This window comes from Trichomycterus rosablanca, chromosome 3, assembly GCF_030014385.1.
Source record: "Trichomycterus rosablanca isolate fTriRos1 chromosome 3, fTriRos1.hap1, whole genome shotgun sequence".
Lineage (NCBI taxonomy): Eukaryota > Metazoa > Chordata > Actinopteri > Siluriformes > Trichomycteridae > Trichomycterus > Trichomycterus rosablanca.
This window is the reverse complement of record NC_085990.1, coordinates 6,915,530-6,938,794: the sequence shown is the minus strand read 5'-3', so window position 1 is coordinate 6,938,794 and position 23,265 is coordinate 6,915,530. Positions and strand designations below refer to the sequence as shown.

Below are 23,265 nucleotides of genomic sequence, written 5' to 3'. Positions count from 1 at the left end.
TTACCTGGGGGTCCTGGGGGTCCACGGGGACCCTGTGTTCCCACACCTGGACTTCCTTTGTCACCTTTCTCTCCTGACAGACCTAAACAATAAATAAAGTTAGATAAAGTAAAACCATTACTCCATCTGTGTACTGGTACTTGCTATTACTCAATGCTGGGCAGGCATTGAAATACCAGACCTGGTGCCAAATATATAAAAATGTCCATAAACCACCACTTACAAACACATTTCTGATTTTGTTCTATCAGTATGTCTCAGTTTCTTGTCATAAATCAGTGCGTGGGAGTAAAAACTGTGTAAATTTAGGACAAATTGTACATACGTATATCCAAAGCTGTAATTTCCCACAAAGGGTTTGAAAACTGTAATTATTAACTCATTAACAGCTGTACAAATGCTCAGCACCAGCTTCATTACGGTGAACATCACAACACAATGGCAGGAACAGGAAAGGCCAAGATGAAGATGATATATTAATACAAGAAATAAAAAGCAAACACTATTTGGAAGCCTGAACCCATAGCATTTTATACCGTCAAATTAGTGTATAATTGCACAAGTAATTAAGAAAAATTATTCATACAGCACATTAACAACTCAACGTGTTGTACATAAATGTTTTGGAACACCATATGGTAAAAAGTATGAGGACACCTCTTGCATTTATTGAGTTCAGCCACACTTGTTGCTTACAGGTGTATAAAATCTGTGCATAAAACAAAGTAAAAAAAATGTATGGCTTGATAAGCTTGGTGTTTATGTTCTGCAAAGAGCCCTGACCTGACCTGAGATTAGTAAATATTCTGGGAAAATTCTGCTTTTTATTTTTTTTCTATTTATTTATGCATTTTCTCCCATTTTCTCCCAATTTAGTGTAGTCAATTTGTCTTCCGCTGCTGGGGGATCCCTGATTGCAGTCATGGTGGGTATATTGCTGCTCACACCTCCTCCGACCCACGTGCAGCCCTCAGCGAAACCCGTTTTCACCAACACATTCTGCACAGGCGCCTCACTATCTGCCAATCAGGGTCCTTACACAGCGTTTTGAAGACCCCACCCACATAGTCCGGTCATCCCAGCCTAGCAGAACTGTGTCTGCTGCAGGCACTGCCAATTATGCCCGCTAGATGGCGCCCAGCCGACCTGTGGCAATGCCGAGTTTCGGACCGAGGAGTTCAGAAACTCGGCGCTGGTGTGCTAGTGGAATATCCTGCTGTGCCACCTGGGCGCCTAAAGAATGTTTTTTACTGAATAGGCAAAATTCCTTTAGACTGAAGGGTTTATTTTTGTGGACAGCTTCTCACAAAAGTGGAGGCTTATATAGACTTAAAGGAGAGGGAACCTACAGTATATTCATGCCTGAAGACAACACAAACAGGATTCTAATCACATTTACATTTTACATTTTCGGCATTTAGCAGACGCTTTAATTCAAAGTGACTGTGACAGTAGATTGTCTAATGCCAAGTTCACACTACACGACTTTCCAAGTCGTCAGGTCTCTGTACAGTTTACACTACACAACTGGATCTCTTGTAATCGGGAGTCTTTTAAGACAAGACTGATCGGCGATAGGGGGTTTCACACTACACGATCTATCACCAACTGGAATCGCAGGAGAGCTTCTCTGGTCTCTCAAACTACGTTCTGTCACAAAAACAAACGCAAGAAGTGACGAGGGGTTTAATGATACCACGTCCAAAAATGCACGTCAACAAGTAGCGAACGATCAAAGTTTGTGCGCTGATGTGCAGCGTAAAATCAAGGAGAAAAATTAATCTGAGTGGATTTGGCTACATGAATTAGATGGATTGTTCTATAGTGAGTTGGAGGTTAATAAATAATTTTGCAATGCGACGGTGTTTTGTAGAGAACGATCAGGTCAGAAATACTGTAAAACTTGTGTGTGTGCCGATGTATTCTGATATAAACTATATTATGCCCCTGCGTTTCCCCTCACACCGTATCTTGCGTTCTCATTGGCTGTTCGACATAGCACTCACTGCCAGTTGTGCAACTCAGATCCAGATATTTGACATGCTAGATATCTCTCTTCAAGCTGCTCGGATCGAGTTGTTAAGTAGTTCACACATAGCGATTGAGAGCCGAGTTTCGGTCGTCGAGTGAATGCCGAGTTGCTCCCGAGCCGGCAAATCTAGCGTCGACCAGTCATCGGGCAAAAATCGTGTAGTGTGAAATAGGCATAAACAATTGAGGGTTAAGGGCCTTGCTCAAGGGCCCCACAGTGGCAACCTGGCAGTGCTGGGGCTTAAACAAGCAAACTTTTGCTTACTAGTCCAGTACCTTAACCAGTAGGCTACAACTGCCAGCAATCTAATCACTAGTCAAAACAGAAAAGTAAAATTAAGCTTTCAGTTTGGTTTTATTTACTGAAACAGATGGAACAGACCTAACATCCAAAAGGGTGGATTAGATCAGTAATATGGGAGGGTGCTAATCCATTCAGAGTCTTAAAAACAAATAAAAGAACCTTTAAATAAATCAAGGAAGGCAGTGTACGGAAGCTAAAGCTGGAGTGATGTGATCCCTTTTCTTGGCAATGTTAAGTAGTCGTGCAGCTCCATTTTTGATTAAATGTAAACTAGCCAAAAGTGACTTATTGGCCCTTATATGCAGAACATTACAGACATTGAATCAATAAGATATAAAAGCATTAATCACTTTTTCCACATTATAGGACAAAGGACTTGCTTTTTCATAACTTTGAACTCTGACAAGTGAATGGATTTATTTATCAACAATCAGTCTGTGAATGTTTATCTGAGGTTTCACCAAGGTTATTTTTTTTACATCTTTTAAAAGATGACAAAAGGACAAAAAAATAATGACTTCAAATTTGTTTTTCTTTTTTAAACTGTAGAAAAATCACTGCAATTCAAAAAACCACCATTAAGACATAAATAATAGTCTGTGTATCAGTGGCATGACAGTGGAATGAGGTGCGATTTGGAATATCATTGCCCAATAAAAGCTGTACTGTACATTGATCCTTGCAGGACTCTGGATCCTTGCAGGACAGCTTCAGTTTATAGCTGAGACAGCATAAAATCAAAGCTATTAATAGTTCATGGGTTTTGATCTTGTAGCAGCTTGGCAGTTGTGGAACTTGAACTCTTAACCTTTCATTTAATAATAGAACCTGAAATGCTCACCCATGCACCATGTGGGGATCAAATCAATATCCTGGAGCAAAGGGAACAGAAGTAATACCTTGCTGAACAAGTTCACCTATAGTAAAAACCTACAGGCAGACCAGCTGGTGGTGAATAGGAAGGTTGTGGTCAACACTGTCAAATATGGCACCCAGTCCAGCTAGGACCATTATGGCTCAGTTACTACAATCCTAAACACAGAGCATTTAGCTGTGTTGGTTATAAAAAGCATCCAATGGAAGAACGAAGAACTTAAAATGTTTATAGATGCATGCTCAATAATCCAGGTACACAAATACACAAAGTTGAATCACAAAGTTTGGTGTGGAGATACGTGTCATCACTCATCCAAGTAAATTCTTCAGTCACTTGGATCTTCTTCAGTCACTTGGATGACTGATGACACGTATCTTCACACCAAACTCTGTGTCCAGTAGTGCTGGGCGGTATATCGCAAATATCGATATATATTCAATATTACTTTTTACACAATGTAAACATTTTTTGATATATGCCTAGTATGCCTAGGATACACAGGTTACCATTTGAGAACATTTAAAACAGCACAAAAGCGCTGCACAGAGCGGGTGGACACGTGCACGCACACACATGCAAACTGAATCACTGAGTCAAGAGTCAGAAACAACTCTTTTCAAACTAATTATTCATTGGAATCGAATCAGAGAGTTGTGCTCTTATTTATGGTAAAGATTCATTCGCTTTGCGTAAACAACTCCATGAATCAGTTCATTTGTTAAAGAGATTCAGATGTATAAACCAATCAGAGCTTCCAAATTCAGATTTTGAGCGGAATTTCAATCTCTCTCTTCATTGGTTGTTGTATAAGTGACAGTTTAGAGGACGAATGATCAGTTTCAGCTTTTTACTGCAAAAGCCGAGAGAATAAATGATCTAAAATGGTTATCATTAGTTAGGTGGACAAACACAGTTGATATGGATTTATATATTCTGGAAATATTCTGGAAACATAAAAGACGGCTTCCAAGAAGAAAAAAAGTGGATTATATCCCTAATGGAACAACACACGGATATAGATTTGGTCAGTTTGAAGAAGAGAAGCTCAGGTAAGCAGCGGTTATGATTTTATGCTGCTGTGTGGTTATTCTGGGTTGCGGTGCTGCTGTTTACCGTGCGCTTTTATTTTGCAATGATAGCAAAGCGTTATCAATTATTAAACTTTTTCGGGATTTTTTGATGCTCATTTATTCGAAGTAAATTGGACAGCATAAATGTGACTGAGATTTTGCTGGTTTGTTTGATATCTAAATATATATTGTCAATATGAATACAAATACAGCCTTGTAATAATACAAAATATAAACACTGTAATTAGTCAGAATGTATCAGAACTACAGTATTTTGTCTGTTGATGCATGCTCAATAATCCAGGTACACAAATCCACAAAGTTGAATCAGTTCATCTGGACACAAGTTTGTTGTAGAGATACATTTCGTCACTCAATCCGAATGACTTCTTCAGTCATGAAGAAGTCATTCGGATTGAGTGAAGAAGTCATTCGGATTGAGTGACGAAACGTATCTCTACAACAAACTTGTGTCCAGATGAACTGATTCAACTTTGTGGATACAGTATTTTGTGTATTTAAGATAACTTATAAACAATATAAGCTAAAATACGCGCAGTGGCCTGCCATTGTACTTCAAGTTTACATTATATCGTATTCAACTTTGTGAACTTAAAATGTTGTTCTGATTTTCCCAAGCTTTCTGTAAATGAGAGGCAAAGCAGTGTAGCAATAAACCAGAAATATGAATATTGGAGCGTGTAATAAATATGATGTTCTGAAAAGTGTGTCTACGTTTTTATTGCTGCCTCAGGTGGACTATTTTCAGTCCAGCAGTGACAGTGAGGTGTTTAAAAAACTCCAGCAGCGCTGCTATGTCTGATCCACTCATACCAGCACAACACACACTAACACACCACCACCATGTCAGTGTCACTGCAGTGCTGAGAATGATCCACCACCTAAATAATACCTGCTCTGTAGTGGTCCTGTGGGGGTCCTGACCATTGAAGAACAGCATGAAAGGGGGCTAACAAAGCATGCAGAGAAACAGATGGACTACAGTCAGTAATTGTAGAACTACAAAGTGCTCCTATATGGTAAGTGGAGCTGATAAAATGGACAGTGAGTGTAGAAACAAGGAGGTGGTTTTAATGTTATGCCTAATCTGTGTATAAGTTACACACCTGATAACCTATATATGCTCTAGATCCCACAAAATACTGTGGTTCTTTATATACCACTGTGTGCAAAACATATAAAAAATTTTATATTAGTGTTTATATTTATATTATCTTTAATTGTTATTATTATTTCCTTCTAGTTTCAGCACTAATCGTGCACTGTGTTGCACTGAATTGTTATAAATGTGAACCTTTCAGAGGGACACATTTTTTATTAGCTTCCCCGAAGCAATCTGGTCTTCATCACCTCGGAACAGAGCTGACAATTAACATGGCCCAGAGCCCATGATTAGCACACTTTTAATGATGGGCTAAACCACACACACACACACACACACACACACACACACACACACACACACATCAAACCATCTTTCATTAGCAAACCTTGTTAGTCTTGTACGGTCATTCTGAGATAATTACATCAGGGTCGTGTTTGGTGTCATTCTAAACGGTGGTGTTAGTAAATTAGACATTGGACGTATGAAATGATGTTTTTTTATCCTGCTCTCTCTTTCTCATTGTGAGGTTTATTGTTTACATCAGTTATTTATGACCCATTTGACACCCAAATATCACAACCAAAACTCTGGGCTTTAATATTACGATTTTGCTATAACAGTCATTAATCATGTAGGAAGGATTTCTTCTTGATTTTGAAATATTAGCTTCTATTTAAGAACCCTAATCAGCTCAGGCAACAAATCCAAACTGTCTGTTAGCAAATTCGGTCAGGTCACTTTGCAGGCCAGTCAAAGTTCCATTTAACCTGGCAAACCGTTTCTGAATTACAGATTTGTTCGTTTGTTTGTTTATTAGGATTTTAACATCATGTTTTACACTTTGGTTACACTCATGACAGAAACGGTACTCATTACACTCGTTACTCATTACTCATTACACAAGATTCATTAGTTCACAAGGTTATATCAACACAGTCATGGACATTCACCTCACTTGCACGTCTTTGGACTGTGGGAGGAAACCGGAGCACCCGAAGGAAACCCACATTTACATACTGGCACTTAGCAGACGCTTTTATCCAAAGTGACATACAATTATGACTGAATACAGGGTTAAGGGCCTTGAAACGGCAACCTTCTGATTACTAGTCCAGTACTGAGACTGATAGGCTACGTCTGCCCTGATTTAAATTAAATGTAATCCTTTAAGATCCTGATTTAACAGGCAGTTTGGAACCTGGTGAACCTGTGGGCAGTTTGTACACACTTCAGCACTCACGTCTGTATATGGTGATTACATGACTGCATGTGTGATTTAATGCACTTGGTAACAACTATTCTAGTAAAACCAGTCACCTCGACAGGTTAGATGTAATGTAATGTTGGTAAAATTTGTTCTGCTATTCTGAATTGTCTGTCTACAGACTCACCTCTCTCGCCTGGTTGGCCACTCAGTCCATTTGATCCAGGGAAGCCCGGTCTGCCTGGAGGCCCTTGCTCTCCCTGTTGCCCTGGAAGGCCCTGACGGCCTGCTTCTCCTGGAGGACCTGCCACTGTCCGTATTGACACAGGATGACTGGGGATCTGATTCAGGATGGAGTTGTAGCGAGATAAATGGCCTGGGGAGAAGAGGGAGAAATCAAGCAGTCAAGTGACTGAGAACTATGAATATTATCAGCAAACACACACACAAACACACACACACAAACACACACACACACACACACACACACACACACACACACACAATGTTATTTTATGCCCAGCCTATCTTGAGAATAAACAAAATAAAACTTACAAACTAAATTGAAAAAACAGACTTTCCCAAACTAATTTCTTGTTATTGTTGTTAGCAATATGTGTGGATAAAATACCTGAATTTAATACTTAGGAGGGGAGTCCACATACTTTATAGTTATAATGGTCATAGCGTAGCTTTCCACTGTTTTCATTTGAAGTCAGAGTCTGTTTTCATCTAAACCCTCCTCACAAGACTATACTCACCGCAGTAAAACAATATAGACTAAATGGAGCAGCGGTAAATCACACTAGCACACCAGTGCTGACATCTCAAACTTGCAAGTTTGATTTAATCTTTGCATATATAGATAGCTTTGCCTATATGCACCAATATTGACAATAATTGGCTCCTTCAAGGGTGGGAATGCTGGAGGAGATTCCTCATAACTGGTGCAATTACGACCTCTGCTGGGACCGATGGTGTGTGACTCTCTGTACACGATACAGATCTTCATATAGATTCTCCCTAAACACGTAAAAAACAAGCAGTCGTCTACTGCACAGTCGGAGGGGGTGTGTGATAATTACGACCCTCCTCGGTCACCAGTGGAGGTCAGCAGCAGTAGAGGAAGCGAATGGCGCTCAGGTGATTGGACATGACTAGAATGGGAGGACAATTGGGAAAAATGATACTCACTCTGAATTAACTGTTCACACACTTGTCGAGCTATGGATCGAACCGTTGCCTGAGACTGCATGTCACCCTAAGAGAAAAAACACACATTACAACACATGCACACACACGACAGGTCCAACTATTGATTGTTGTTTTGGTAAGACATATGACAATCTTTTATTATTTTCGTTAACCCTATGTTGATGTAGGTGAAGCAGTGCAACAGGGGTATAACATCCAAATCACTGTACCTACACTGTACCTAGTGTCATACTGTGGGGCAGGTTCACCAGTTAACCTGGTGCATTGCAAACGCTAGCACAACAGCACAACATTGGATGTTCCAATCTTTACAAAGTCTGTGCCAGAAAAACAACTTTTGTGGTTGAATTATGCCAGACAGGGTGTTGATTTATATTAAAAGCAGCCGATGAATATTAAAAAGCTATGCTGCATGTATATTTTTAGAAAAGCTCCAATAACCTTTTAAATGGACGTAAATTTGTAGAAGGGTTAACAGTCAAAGATGTATGTGCTTTAATCTTTTGGTAACTGAAAGAAAAACATGTAAAGAAACCACTAAATTCTAAAAATGTGCTATCAATTATTTTATGGATTTTTGAGGTTTTATGTGGTTTTGCCCATTTTAATATAGACAAAAAAACAAACAACAACAATCCAGGTCCTAATTTCTGAGTTGGTATTATGATCATGAAATGAAACCTATCACGTTTTAGAAGCTGCTAATAACCTGCATGGTGTGAATGTTTAATAGGTCTAAATGTTCACCACGGGCTCATTTTCTGATGCCCTGCCTCACACACAAGACCAAACAGCAGCTCTGAATACTGATTCCAAGGACCTGACCTGGGGAACCTACATGAGCTCTGAGCATGAATCACTGTGGAAGAGAAAAAGTGTGTGTGTTTGTGTGTGATTGTGTATGTGTGTGTGTGTGTGTGTGTTGGGGATGGCTGGGGTGGAAGAGACAGAAATACACACTATGCTAGATGATATTTATCAGAATGTCTGTCAGATGGTCCCTTAATCCCACTGCTCATAAACTACCATTAAGTGTATTAGTTGCTACCCGTACCACACGGTTCTATAAAATCCTGAAAAATTTCAGCTGTAGAAAGATCAGACTTACCCTTTCTCCTCGCTCGCCCTTGGTGCCAGGAAGGCCCTGTTAATATGAGAACCCACCACCCCAAAAGAACAGGTGAACAACAAGTATCAAAAGATAATAAAGCATTTAAAAGAGGTTGTGATATGTACGTCTGGTTGGGGCTGATCAAAAACAAACTCCACTGCTGGTTTGAGAAGAAGACATTTCTGCTTTGCAGTAACCAGAGGGGAAAATAAGAGGATTATGACTGAATCAATTATAAATGTATGAAGGGCATAAAGATGGAGGCATTAAACAGCTAATGCAGTGGAAAGCAGAGGAAGAAACGTCCAGACTGCTGAGGCTACTTAATTATTCTGATATCATAAAACTGTACAGAACTGGAATATACATTAATCAGCCATAACATTAAAACCACCTCCTTGTTTCTACACACACTGTTCAAATTTCAATCAGTTCCACACACCATATAGAAGCACTTTGTAGTTTTACAATTACTGACTGTAGTCCATCTGTTTCTCTACATACTTCGTTAGCCCACTTTCGTGCTGTTCTTCAATGGTCAGGACTCTCCCAGGACCACCACAGTACAGGTATTATTTAGGTGGTGGATCATTCTCAGCACTGCAGTGACACTGACATGGTGGTGGTGTGTTAGTGTGTGTTGTGCTGGTATGGGTGGATAAGACACAGCAGCACTGCTGGAATTTTTAAACACCTCACTGTCACTGCTGGACTGAGAATAGTCCAGCAACCACAAATGTCCAGCCAACAGCGCCCCATGGGCAGCGTCCTGTGACCACTGATGAAGGCCTAGAAGATGACCGACTCAAACAGCAGTAATAGATGAGCGATCGTCTTTGACTTTACATCTACAAGGTGGACCAACTAGGTAGGAGTATCTAATAGAGTGGACAGTGAGTGGACACAGTATTTAAAAACTCCAGCAGCACTGCTGTGTCTGATCCACTCATACCAGCACAGCACACACTAACACACCACCACCATGTCAGTGTCACTGCAGGGCTGAGAATGATCCACCACCTAAATAATACCTGCTCTGTGGTGGTCATGTAGGGGTCCTGACCATTAAAGAACAGGGTGAAAGCAGGTAAAAAAAGCATGTAAAGAAACAGATGGACTGCGGTCAGTAATCGTAGAACTACAAAGTGAGTACTGGATGTCACAATACGACAGGCTGCTCCAGCTGTCTGTGACAGCCCAGTTCTTGGAAAAAAAGGAAGACAGGGAATCCTCAACATGAACCGGGGACAGTGATGCATGAGCACCAATTGGTACAGCCCTTGTATAAAGTGGATTTATGGCCGGGTTCCGCCCTGAAAAAGGGACCTCACATCTGTAGGAGAGGTTTGTGCTGATCTCTCTAGAGAGTCCTCAGGACTGTGGAACCTTCTGGTTCTCCTTTTTAGTTATGCTGTTATAATCTAGGTATGCCAGAGTGTCATGCTATACTCTACTCTGCACAAAAGACTTCTGGTTATTAATTATTTTCTTTACATAATATTTTTACTAGGCTCTTGGGTGGCACATTGGTCTATTATAGTCAATTAAAGTCAAGTCAAATGTATTCGTACAGCGCTTTTTACAATGAACAAGTCTCAAAGCAACTTTACAGACTCCAGGACCAACAGACCTAAAACCTCTGTTGAGCAAACAGAAGGCGACAGTGGCAAGGAAAAACTCCCTTAAAAATACAGGAAGAACCTTGAGAGGAACCAGAATCAGCGGGGACCCCGTCCTCCTTGGGCGGCCTGGAGAACAACTTAAATAAGCAGAATCCACACAAATCATACATCCACAAATTTCAATTGAACTAAAAGTTATAACTAGCAAAAAATAATGTTCTTCGTTATTCAGTCCAGTTTGTGATAAAGTCCGCAGTGAGTCCTTGAAATTTTTTTAGTGCAAACACACCAGGTTTCCGTCACATCTAGCAGGAGCAGCATTGCTGGCACGGCGGTATTATACTAGCCAACCACAGCCGAGATCTTGATTCGAATCTTAATGGTGCCGTTGGCTGGCCAGTCATCTACAGGCGCCTTGTCCAGGGTGTTCCTGACTTGCGTCCAGTGTTTACCAATGGAGCTGTACCTGAAGTTACCCTGACAAGGTTCACCCTGATGGTTGATAAAAATAAAATGAAAATAAAGTAAATAATTTAAAATATATCTTTTTTTCAAATTAAAAAAAGGCTCTGACGTGTGTTTTCTCACCTGTAACATAAGCTGAGAGGTTTGAGGCTGTCTAGAAACTCACTATCAGGCTTCATTCTGCCACAGACTGAACTGAAGGATGATGAACTCTTTAAGGATGATGAACTCTAATTACTTTCCTTGTGCTTTTTATTTATCACTACTTTTTAATTAATTTTCTTTTACCGTGTTTATGAAATTTATTCATTTAAATATTATCTAGGCTGCCCGAGCAGGATGAAGGTCCCTTTTGAGTTTGGTGGAGGGTGGAGGGAGTTTTATTTGCCATTGTCACCGTCGACTCATTATTTAGGGATTTTTGGACCTGAAAGTTGCTTTGAGATGATGTCCCAAAAATGTCCATTGAAAAAAGTGCTAAGCGCCGGCCGCTCAGGTGGCGCAACAGTAAAAACACACGCTGTAACCAGAGCTGGATCTCGAATACATTGTATCGAATCTCAGCTCTGCCTGCCGGCTAAGGCTAAGTGGCCACATGAACAACGATTGGCCTGTTGTTCAGATGGGCAGGACTAAGCCAGATGGGGTCTCTCTCATGACTGGTGCAATTACGACCTCTGCTGGCTGATTGATGGCGCCTGCACAGAGATAAGAGAAGAGTGCTCTCAGGGTGTGTCTCTCTGTACACAGTGCTGAGCTGCACTGCACTCGTCAAAGTGTAGGTGATAAGATGCATACGGCATGCTGCCCACGTGTCGGAGGGGGCGTGAAGAAAAAATATTTTTCTATTTCTAGAAACTAGAGCATGTCCGCTAATGCTTAAGTAGAAATTACATTAATACTTCATTTTATACCAGTTTTAAGGATTATTATAGTGAAATTGTGTAATTCTGTGACTTCTGATGTATGGATTAACCCTTTGATGCACAACCTGGGTCAAAAGTGACCCAACTGAGTTTTTATTTTCTATATCTTTGCAATAAATTAATTTCGTCATTCAAGCTTCCATGAATTTTTCAATTAACTTGTTTTTGATCATCACAAATCCTTATTTCAGTTTTATATTTTTTGCTTTTTTAATAAAAATCATTTTTGTATCACTACCCTTCTAATGCACAACATGGGTCAAAAATGACCCTTATGTATTTACTATGGAATTTGACAGAAACTACTGACATTTGTAAGTGTTTGTAGTCAAAAACATATTTACTGATCTTTTGAAAGACAACCAAAGATTAGGCTCTTGAATCTTAAATATGTCCAATACTATTTGCTTGCTAGCTGTTTACATATTCTAGTATAGATAGCTTTTATTAGCTAAGACAGCAAATACATGAATAACTGACAAATGTGCATATGAAAATATTCTTGAATGGATGAATATAGGTCATTTTTGACCCATGTTGTGCATTAGAAGGGGTTTGCTTAGCTTGTGCATCAAAGGGTTAAAGTTTATATCCTTCACAAAACCTGTTTTAAAGAAAATTTTCATTTATAAGCATTTGAAGGTTGATGATTGGACCTCACATTGATGTTAAACCATTTAAATCATTGGCAGCTTTTATTCCAGATTTACAAGAGACAAAGATAAACACTTAGACTCTGCAGAGGACTGAGCCTTTTTTCCCATCACTACACTCTGGCATATGGATCTACATTACCACCATCCATAAACAAACTCTGGATCACAGATCCTCCCTCTGTGTCTGAACGTTATGACATGAAGAGGTGTCAATCTGCAGGTGGTTAATGAACACTGACGTTCATTCACATAATCCCATCCCTTAGCCAGGAATAATATGAAAATGAGAATCAAACATCGTACTCTGAGGTATTACGTAAGCACTGGCTGGGGTTTCTACTAGGTTAAGCACTTCTCAGAACATTTGTAGTCCAGCCGGGAAGGAAAGGGAGGGTGTGAGCCAACTATCCATCTCCTGCTGATGTGGGATGTAGGAGCTCTACGGTTGAGTTCTGAAGCCTGATTCATGCGTTTATCCCAACAGGCCCAACAAGTATTCGGTGGGTCAGATTAGGACTTTGGATGGGTAGAGGTTAGGTAGTTCAGAGGAAGTTTATGGGTTGCATGGGTTTCATCTGGGTACTCTGGTTTTCATCCAGATCAAAAAACATGCAGAAGGTGAATTGACTTTTAAAGTGCAGCCATGATCACTAAGTGGAGTTTTGCATGGTGCCTGGTGTTTTAGTTGTGATGGTGACTATGATGGCACTAAATGTCTAGAAACTCACTATCAGACGTCATTCTGTTACAGACTGAACTGAAGGATGATGAACTCTAATTACTTTTTTCCTTGTGCTTTTAATTTAACATTACTTTCCAAAGAAAGCAATAGTAATAATAACAATAATAATAATAATAATAATAATAATAATATAATAAAATAATAATAAAAGTAATAATAATAATAATAATAATGATAACAAAATAATAACAATAAAATACTAATAATACTAATAAAAATAATAATAAAATAATAACAAAATAATAATAATAAAATAATAATAAAAATAATAATAATGATAATAATAATAAAACAATAAAAATAATAATAATAAAATAATAATAAAAATAATAAAAAATAATAGTAAAATCATAATAATAAAATAATAATAATAATAATAATAATAATAATAAAATGATAATAAAAAAAATAAAAACAATCAAAAGATTGCTGGTTCAAGCGCCAAGCCACTGTTAGGCCCTTGAGCAAGGGCCTCAACCCTTAATTCCCTTAATCAGACAATTTGCTGTCACAGTACTGTAAGTCTCTTTGGATAAAAGCGTCTGCTAAATGATGAGAATGTAAATGTAAATGATCTAGGCTGCCCGAGCATGATGGGGTCCCTATTGAGTTTGATTCCTCTCAAGGTTTCTTCTCTGTAATATTAAAGGAGATTAATTTGCCACTGTCACCTGCATTAGGGGGTTTTGGACCTGAAATCTGTAATGGTACTTTGAGACGATGTCCAATTGTAAAAAGCACTTAACAAATAAAATGTAATTGACTTGCTATATTTATTAGATATTAATCAAAACCATGTGACTAGTTAGTTAAAGAATCACATATGATTGATAATCAGGTTTTTGCTAGTAAGTTCAGCGTGTCCTCTAATGCTTGTGTTAAAATGATAATATTACTTCAATTATTACCAGTGTTAAGGATAATTATAGTGATATTGTCTACTGCTTAATATATATCCGAACTGTTGATGATTAGACCTTGCACTAATGCTGAACCTCTCACCTTCCTGGCAGCTTGTATTCCAGGATAAATGTTTGTTTGTTTGTTTATTAGGATTTTAACATCATGTTTTAAACTTTGGTTACATTCATGACAGGAACAGTAGTTACTCATTACACAAGATTCATCAGTTCACAAGGTTATATCAAACACAGTCATGGACAATTAAGTCTCCAATTCACCTCACTTGCACGTCTTTGGACTGTGCCAGGAAACCGGAGCACCCGGAGTAAATCCACGCAGACACGAGGAGAACATGCAAACTCCACACAGAAAGGACCCAGACCGTCCCACCTGGGGATTGAACCCAGGACCTTTTTGCTGTGAGGCAGCAGTGCTACCCACTTAGCCACCGTGCCGCCCCTCCAGGATAAATAAATCTATGCCAACAGGCTGCAGAAGACTTCTGATCAGGTTTCACATCACTACACCAGTACAATCTGGTTTTGCTTTACCCAGTTCACCAGAGTGAGCAGGGGTATTGAGAATATTCAAATTGGGATGCCAAAATAGAAAAAAAGTGTACCAGTCTGCACTGGGTACAGTATAGCTGAGGTCACAGAGTGGTTCTGATCTCCTAGTCTAATGCTTTGGAAAAAATTATGAAATGACGACATTGTCTGGTAAATTAAAACATCACATTTAGATCTGCAAAGACTCATCACACCAAAAACAAAAGTGTAAAATTACTATAGCAGTTGAGAACTGAGTTTTTTGGATGATGGAGAAGGTAGGATTAGGAAGTGCTGGCACAATGAGAACATAACATCTAGCAGACCAGCACAGAACCACTAGTTCACATTACTAGCTTCTCTCCCGTCTGTCCTGGGTGGTCTGGATATCTGAACTGCAGTCCGTGAGGTGCTGGACAGTGGCAGGAGATGACTCAGCAGCGGGACCGGGTCCGAAAACTAACAGAATGGTTTTAATCCAGGCACTGGCTGTCATCACACCACATTCATGTCAGCTAGCTGAATGTGTGAGTAGTAAAATGCCACGTGCCTCAGTGAAGCTGTGACTTCTGCTAAAATTTAATGGACTTTATTTACAAAAATAAATACTGTTTTTCCTGCAGTTCACACTAAAAGACACTAAAAATAAGATGTGACGATCTGATACTCACAGGTGGGCCGTGATCACCCTGTTTTCCTGATGGCCCCGTGGTTCCTGGAGCTCCGGGAGAACCAGGACTGCCCTGTTGCAAATATTAATAAAAAAACAGCATGGGAAAGTTAACAATAATATCTTACATCAAGATGATCTGAAAAAAAAAAAAAAAACGCTTTAACTTACAATAGGACCTGTCTGGCCCTGTTGTCCTTGTGGTCCATCCTTTCCAGGCAAACCCTACAGAAATAAAAAAAAATTATTAAAATTAATAACCCTACAAAGAGCATATAAGAACAGTGATGTACATTTATAAATAAAAGGATTTCTAAGGCTCTCTTTAAGATTTTCTGCCAGCATGACCAGACATAGGTCACTAGAGTGCACAGGGAAATTGAGTATATCCAAACTGGAATGTAAACAGGCATTATAATAGAATAGAATATTATATATACATATACAGGTGTACAGTACAATAAAATTATTTCTTTGCATATCTCAGCTCGTTTGGAAGCTGGGGTCAGAGCACAGGGTCAGCCATTGTACGGCGCCCCTGGAGCTGAGAGTGTTAAGGGTCTTGCTCAAGGGCCTGACAGTGGCAGCATGGCAGAACCGTGTTTCAAACTCTCAACCTTTCAACTAATAGCCCAAAGTTCTACCCACTAGGCTACCACTGTCCTAAAAAGTAAAAAGTAAGTAAACAAGCATTTTTCTCATATAATTGGTTTGTTTTCAGAGACAAAATAAGTGCAGTCAGGCAGCACAATGCCACAGTAGATAGTGTGGGTACCAAGAAGCTCCAGTATTTGTAGGACTTAGGTTTAATTCTAGTCCAATTTCCAGTCACTGTCTGAAAGGAACTCTGTATTAATGCTCATGGCTTTGTAATGGTATGTCCATCAAGCTTGTGGTGTCCACATATGTTTGTATTATATAGTGTATTTCATTATTACTGTATTAATGTACTGCAGGACAGTCATACCTGCTGTTATTACAGAACATTTAGATTTTTAGTTTTTCTAAAGTAAGATGTACTGCTTTTATATAAATTAATAAAATATAATATAAACATGCAAACAAATTAGTACATCATTAACTGGAATTGTTTGTATTTAAATAAAATTAAAAGTCTAAATCTCACCATGTTTACTGGAGTGCTTGAGTATGTTAATTTTGACCACCACAGTATAATTGTGTTTATTCACTGATTCATATTCAGTAACTGCTTTACCCAGATTAACAGCATAAATACACTCAAAGATCACACTAGTACATCACAGGTCATTACACCTTTACACTCATTTATTTACACTCAGCCAATTTAGCTACTGTACAAGTTCTGAATTTACTTTGTGTGCATGGAGGTTCATGTTAATGTTTAATCAGGGTATAATGCTGTCCTGCCCTGTAGCTGGGGTGATAATCTGTTCCAGGCAAATGTGGTGTGGACGTGTGCTGTTGATGGTAGTGAAAGTGTGCTTTTAAGGTTAGCTAGAGGAAGTGCAGTGGTCTGGCTCACTTTTCAATGTCTCGGCAGAGTTTACCCAGTAGTCTCAATACAGGAACCCTGTCCCACACTATTAACAATAGATACCAGTGGCTCCAAACACTGGTTCACTGATTGCCATGAGGTAAAAAAAAACCTAAACAAGTATTATTTCAAATGATTCTTTACAACAAAAAACCTTAATTCAGTGTTGTGTGTTAGTACTAGCGTGTTATTTTCTCCAGTAAATAACAGATCAATTTGTGGGTGCTGATTTTGTGTGCTGGGGCTAAATTTTTAGTCTGTGGTTTCTGAGTTGAAATCACAGCTGATGACAATAAAAGCCTGTCTAGCTTGCCATGGGCCAAATATAAAGCTACAGTGAATTTTCTTATTGGGAGGTTGAAACCTCTATAAAAAAAACATGTAATAATTATTACGTTCAGGTGATATGTTTCAGCCTCACCTATTGCTAACAGGTGAGAAAACCATTTCCTGCTCCAGCAACTGTGGTCCATAAAATACATGGTTTGTCAAGATCAATGTGGAGAAACTCCAATGGCCTGCTCATAGCACTTCGGAATGAATTGAAAAATTGACCCTCCAAAGCTTAATAAAAGCTTTGTCAGAAAAGGCATGTTGTTATAGCTGCAACTGGTGGGGCGGGGGTTTGGAGGGTTTGGACGACTCCATATTAATTTCAATGGTTTTGGAATGGGATGTCCAGCACAAAATCAGGTGCATAATTTCACATACTGTTGCCCATTACCAGAGTAACCCAAAGCAAAGCAAGAACACTAAATATTGTATATAAGACCATTGTGTACTACAGCTTTAAGAAATGAGATTGGTAAAATGATCATCGAGAATGAAATTCAGTCATGGTTATTTTAGTGTTCTGGCATTTGGGAAGAGAATAAAAATATGGCCCATGAAAATTTCCCCGACCAAGACGGTACATTTTTGTCTATTTATCCAGACCATGATGCCTGCTGGGCGAGGTGAAATCCCGGTCATAGCAGTAATAGCATAAAAGCTTAGTGAATAAATAAATGTATGCAGTGAGTCAGTAAGTTTTCTCGGTCTTACAACAAGCACAAACAAACCAATTTTAAAATAATGTGTTCTGTTAAAAAAATATGCAACATTTCACATTTTGGCTATCAGATTAAAGAAATTGTATTTAAAAAAAACTGGAGGTCATTGACTTTAAGGAATGTATGTATATGCATCTTATATCATAAATATGTATATAGATAGATAGATAATTTATGCATCCCGAAAGAAGTTTTTGATACACACACACACACACACACACACACACATCGATCAGCCATAACATTAAAACCACCTCCTTGTTTCTACACTCACTGTCCATTTTATCAGCTCCACTTAACATATAGAAGCACTTTGTAGTTCTACAATTACTGACTGTAGTCCATCTGTTTCTCTACATACCTCGTTAGCCCCCTTTCATGCTGTTCTTCCACAGAGTAGGTATTACTTGGGTGGTGGATCATTCTCAGCACTGCAGTGACACTGACATGGTGGTGGTGTGTTAGTGTGTGTTGTGCTGGTATGAGTGGATAAGACACAGCAGCGCTGCTGGAGTTTTTAAACACCTCACTGTCACTGCTGGACTGAGAATAGTCCACCAAGCAAAAATATCCAGCCAACAGCGCCCCGTGGGCAGCGTCCTGTGACCACTGATGAAGATCTCAAAGATGACCAACTCAAACAGCAGCAATAGATGAGCGATCGTCTCTGACTTTACATCTACAAGGTGAACCAACCAGGTAGGAGTGTCTAATAGAGTGGACAGTGAGTGGACACGGTATTGTCAGCGTCACTGCAGTGCTGAGAATGATCCATTACCTAAATAATACCTACTCTGTAGTGGTCCTGGGAGAGTCCTGACCATTGAAGAACAGGGTAAAAGGAGGCTAACAAAGTATGTAGAGAAATAGACGGACTACAGTCAGTAACTGTAGAACTACAAAGTGCTTCTATATGGTAAGTGGAGCTGATAAAATGGAGAGTGAGTGTAGAAACAAGGAGGTGGTTTAAATGTTATGGCTGATCAGTGTATATCACCACATCTGAACAACAAATCTGGTTTGGGTGGATACCAAAAAGGACCTTTGTTGTTCCTAAAAACAAAGTAAGCTCCATTTCTGAGTTTGGTGTAAATGAATTTGATTTGTCTGCATAGAACATGTGACCTATGAAGTAGAGCTTTACTATGATTAGTCCCATCTACTTAATTAACACCCAGCATTAGAGTCCACCCTCACCATTACCATTTTAAGTGGCTGAATGGAAGTGGGGCAGCACAGTGGCGCGTCACAGCAAGAAGGGCCTCCTTTCTGTGTGGTTTGCATGTTCTCCTTGTGTCTGCTTGGGTTTCCTCTGGGTGCTCCAGTTTACTCCCCCAAGTCCAAAGACATGCAGTAAGGCCAACTGGAGCTACTAAATGTGTAAGCATGTGAGTGAATGTATGAGTGAATCCCTGACCAGGATAAACTGGTGGTAAAATGAATGAATGGAAGTAAATTCTTGCAGTCAAATCTAGTCAAGGTTTTTTGTTGTTTACACAGTAGAGCGGAGACTGTGACCACAGCAACGGGGGATTCTCTCCATATTAATGTTCATGGTTTTGGAATAAGATGTTTAATATTTACACTGTTGCCATGTTGTATAACTCAGGCCATATGGCAAATTTCAAATCATTCAGAATGAGATTGGACATTAAAGATCAGTTTTACCAGCGTATTATCCACAACCCTTAATAACATACAGATTCTATAAAAAGCAGAATCTGATCCTTGATAATCAATCATTCATTTTATTCATATGATCCGTATTCATATTTGTCTAGTGTCTGTTTGCTAAAACTAACCTTCATTCAATGAGTTTTACCATCCAAAAGATCATACAAGAAGCCTCGTAAATTCACTCCAGATGGAATAAAAACACTCTACTGTTTGAATGTGTCTCAGACACAAAGTGTTTTGCGGCAGCCGCATGAAAAGAGTAAACCTAGAGTGTTCATCTTGTGCATGCACAAACCCACTGTAAACCCACACGGCTAAAGCTGTTCCCTTCCCCAGAGATGAAAGTGTCTCACTCTCTCTCTCTCTCTCTCTCCCTCTCTCTCTCTCTCTCTCTCTCTCTCTCGTCAGTCTGGAACGGGATCGTAGAGTATCTGATGAGCGAGTCAGAGTGGTGTCATGCTTTGCCGCCATGTGCTGTGATCCAGCTCTGTTAGAAGCTTTATACTCCGTGCTAATTAACTTTCTATGCCAGAAAACAACCATAAGGCTTTTGGATTTTGAAATGTCTGTGCTTCGTTAGCTCACAGCTTGGTCATTTAATCATTTCTCCTGCACTTCAGTCTGTTATGTTCAAATTTTGTTATCTATTTAGCAGTGCTATCAGTAATAAGTCACACTAATCAAAATTTTTACATTAAGCATGAACAAAATGCTTAATGCTTTAATGATGATATTGTTTTGGGAAATTGGGAACACTTGCTTCTTTGTCCAAAAAATTATTTCATGTGTTAAATGTCAGATTGGAAAAATAATATGACCAAACTGTCAAGCTCAGAACATATTAACTTTTAAAATGATGTTGTTTAACTTTGTGTCCTGGCTTCCTAATTTCTCATTCCTTGTTAGTGATTATGATTCACTACAGCTGCTAAGTTCTTTATACCCATATAAATAGGGCTAAGTTGACAGCACCAATAAGACTGTGATTTTTGCCAATCAGAAACATCATTTGGAGCCACTTCTTCACACGTTAGTACATAATACATGGAAGTGTGATGCCTTTGGATGGTCATTTTAATCTAATAGTCACCAATCACCATCTGCCATACAATACAAGCTGATAGATACAGGGGTCACTGTCGACAGTCAAGTGAGCTTCACATTATAAAAGATGCAATGTAAGACAACAAGCACTGACAAACTAAAGGCCTTCTAGGAGGAAGCTAAGGGATTTGTGTGTGGCCAAAGCCCCTGGGATGGTTTGGCAACCTGTCCAGGGTATTCCTGACTTGCATCCAGTGTTTCTGGTTAACCGAACCTGCAGATACCCTGACCAAGATGAAAAGGTTGATAAATATGAAATTAAATTATTGCAAAGCCTTAAAATGTTTAGACACATTACACTACACAGCAAGCGATTTTGTTGATACCTGAAAGCCAATCATCACATTCCAAAATTCTGGGAATTAATATGCATTTTTAAATGTCTGTGCTTCGTCAGCTCACAGTTTGGTCATTTAATCATTTCTCCTGCACTTCAGTCTGTTATGTTCAAATTTTGTTTGCTATTTAGCAGTGCTATCAGTAATAAGATGCACTGTAATCAACATTTTCACATTAGACATGGACAAAATACAATTAATGTCAAAGATTAACTTACTTAAATGATTATATTGTTTTTGGGAATTTGGAAAACTTGCTTCTTTGTCGGACTGTAAAAAATATGACCAAACTGTCAAACTCTGAACTTATCAACTTATAAAATGATGTTGTTTAACTTTGTGTCCTGGCTTCCTAATTTCTCATTCCTTGTTTGTGATTATGATTCACTACAGCTGCTGAATTCTTCATACTCATATAAATAAGGCTTGTTTGACTGAACCGATAAGACATTAGTAAAGGACGCAAACTATAGATTTTTCCCCTTAGAAACATCATTTGGAGCCACTTCTTCACACGTTAGTACATAATACAAGGAAGTGTGATGCCTTTGGATTGTCATTTTAATCTAATAGTCACCAATCACTACCATACAATGGAAGCTGCTAGAATACAGGTGTCACTGTTGACAGTCAAGTGAGCTTTAAATTACATGAACTTCACATTACAAAGGATTCAGTCCAATGAAAAAAGCACTGACAAATCAGAGGCCTTCTAAGAGGAAAGGAAGGGATTTGTGTGTGGCCAAAGCCCTGGGATGGTTTGGCAACCTGTCCAGGGTATTCCTGACTTGCATCCAGTGTTTCTGGTTAACCAAACCTGCAGATACCCTGACCAAGACAAAACGGTTGATAAATATGAAATTAAATTATTGCAAAGCCTTGAAATGTTTAGACACATTACACTACACAGCAAGCGATTTTGTGGATACCCAAAAGCCAATCATCACATTCCAAAATCCAAGAAATTAATATGGATTTTGGAATGAAATCCATAATAACAGATATAATTTACTACTACTTCTACTTTTGTCTTTTATAACTCTCTTTAAATACTATACTATATATATAGACTATGATTATGAATATGTACTTCTCCATAGGCACATAAACAATTGTGAGGTTGTGCATTGAAATGGGGGAAAAGACCTGCTTGTAATCAATTCATTCATTCATTGTCCATTTTACCATCGCAGTGGGTCTGATTGATTGAGCATAAGGCAGGAAACACTAGACTTTACACTGGAGTGTCCAGAAGAAACCCACACAGACACACCACCTGGCCAGTAAATCAAACCCAGTTCTTTCCTGCTATCCACTGTGCCATCTTGCTGCCCTGCTTGCACTCAACGTTCCATTTTATCCCAAAGGTGCTGGATTAAGCTGAGATTTGAGCTCTTCAACAGCATTCTTAGCAAACCATTTCTCCTCAGACATTAGTTTTTGATTAATAATAGCAACAGGTCATATCAGAACCTTCCACAGATCGGAATCCCACACAATCTCTAGAATGTCATTACCTGCTCAAGCAGTAGTGGAACTAAAGAGCTCAACCAGAACCATAAGAAACCTGGATCATTATTACTGTTATTAAAGAATGTTAGAACTGCAGTGAATCATGGCTGCCAACTGTGGTTTATTTTGCCCTTTTCCAAATCCAGATAAGTCTGTCAGATTATTACAAAGCGTGACATGAGTTGTTTTAGGGAAAGGCTTTTTTCCACTGCTTAGAGCTTTTACAATATTTGTGTGCTTCACTCCACTCCAAATGACTCTTGGCATTGCACATGGTTATCTTAGGCTTGTGTCCAGTAACTCAGCAGTAGAAACAGAATCCATAAAGTTTATAATAAGAAGTTTTTTTCATGTCATTTGACATTTTCAACATTTAGCAGATGCCTTTATCCAAAGCGACTTACATTATAATTACAGAATATAGTCTGAGCACTTGAGGGTTAAGGGCCTTGCTCAAGGGCCCAACGGCAGCAACCTGGCAGTGGTGGGGCTTGAACCAGCGATCTTCTGATTACTAGTCCAGTAACTTCACCACTAGGCTACGGCTTGTGGTCATGTCAGACAAACTTTAGCACTCGAGTTCTGTGGGCTTGTAT

The 23,265-nt window shown here is 39.1% G+C and overlaps 1 protein-coding gene across 1 annotated transcript in view; it reads right to left on the bottom strand.

Moving 5' to 3' along the window:
• col14a1a (collagen, type XIV, alpha 1a) overlaps positions 1 to 23,265 on the bottom strand; it is a 174,102-nt gene that overhangs the window by 5,066 nt on the left and 145,771 nt on the right. Inside the window, exons 41-46 of the mRNA XM_062991785.1 lie at positions 15,642 to 15,695; positions 15,472 to 15,543; positions 8,936 to 8,971; positions 7,807 to 7,873; positions 6,800 to 6,988; positions 5 to 82 (exon numbers count right to left, since the gene is read on the bottom strand). Coding sequence (XP_062847855.1) covers positions 5 to 82; positions 6,800 to 6,988; positions 7,807 to 7,873; positions 8,936 to 8,971; positions 15,472 to 15,543; positions 15,642 to 15,695 — 496 coding nt within the window. The remainder of the gene's footprint in view (positions 1 to 4; positions 83 to 6,799; positions 6,989 to 7,806; positions 7,874 to 8,935; positions 8,972 to 15,471; positions 15,544 to 15,641; positions 15,696 to 23,265) is intronic.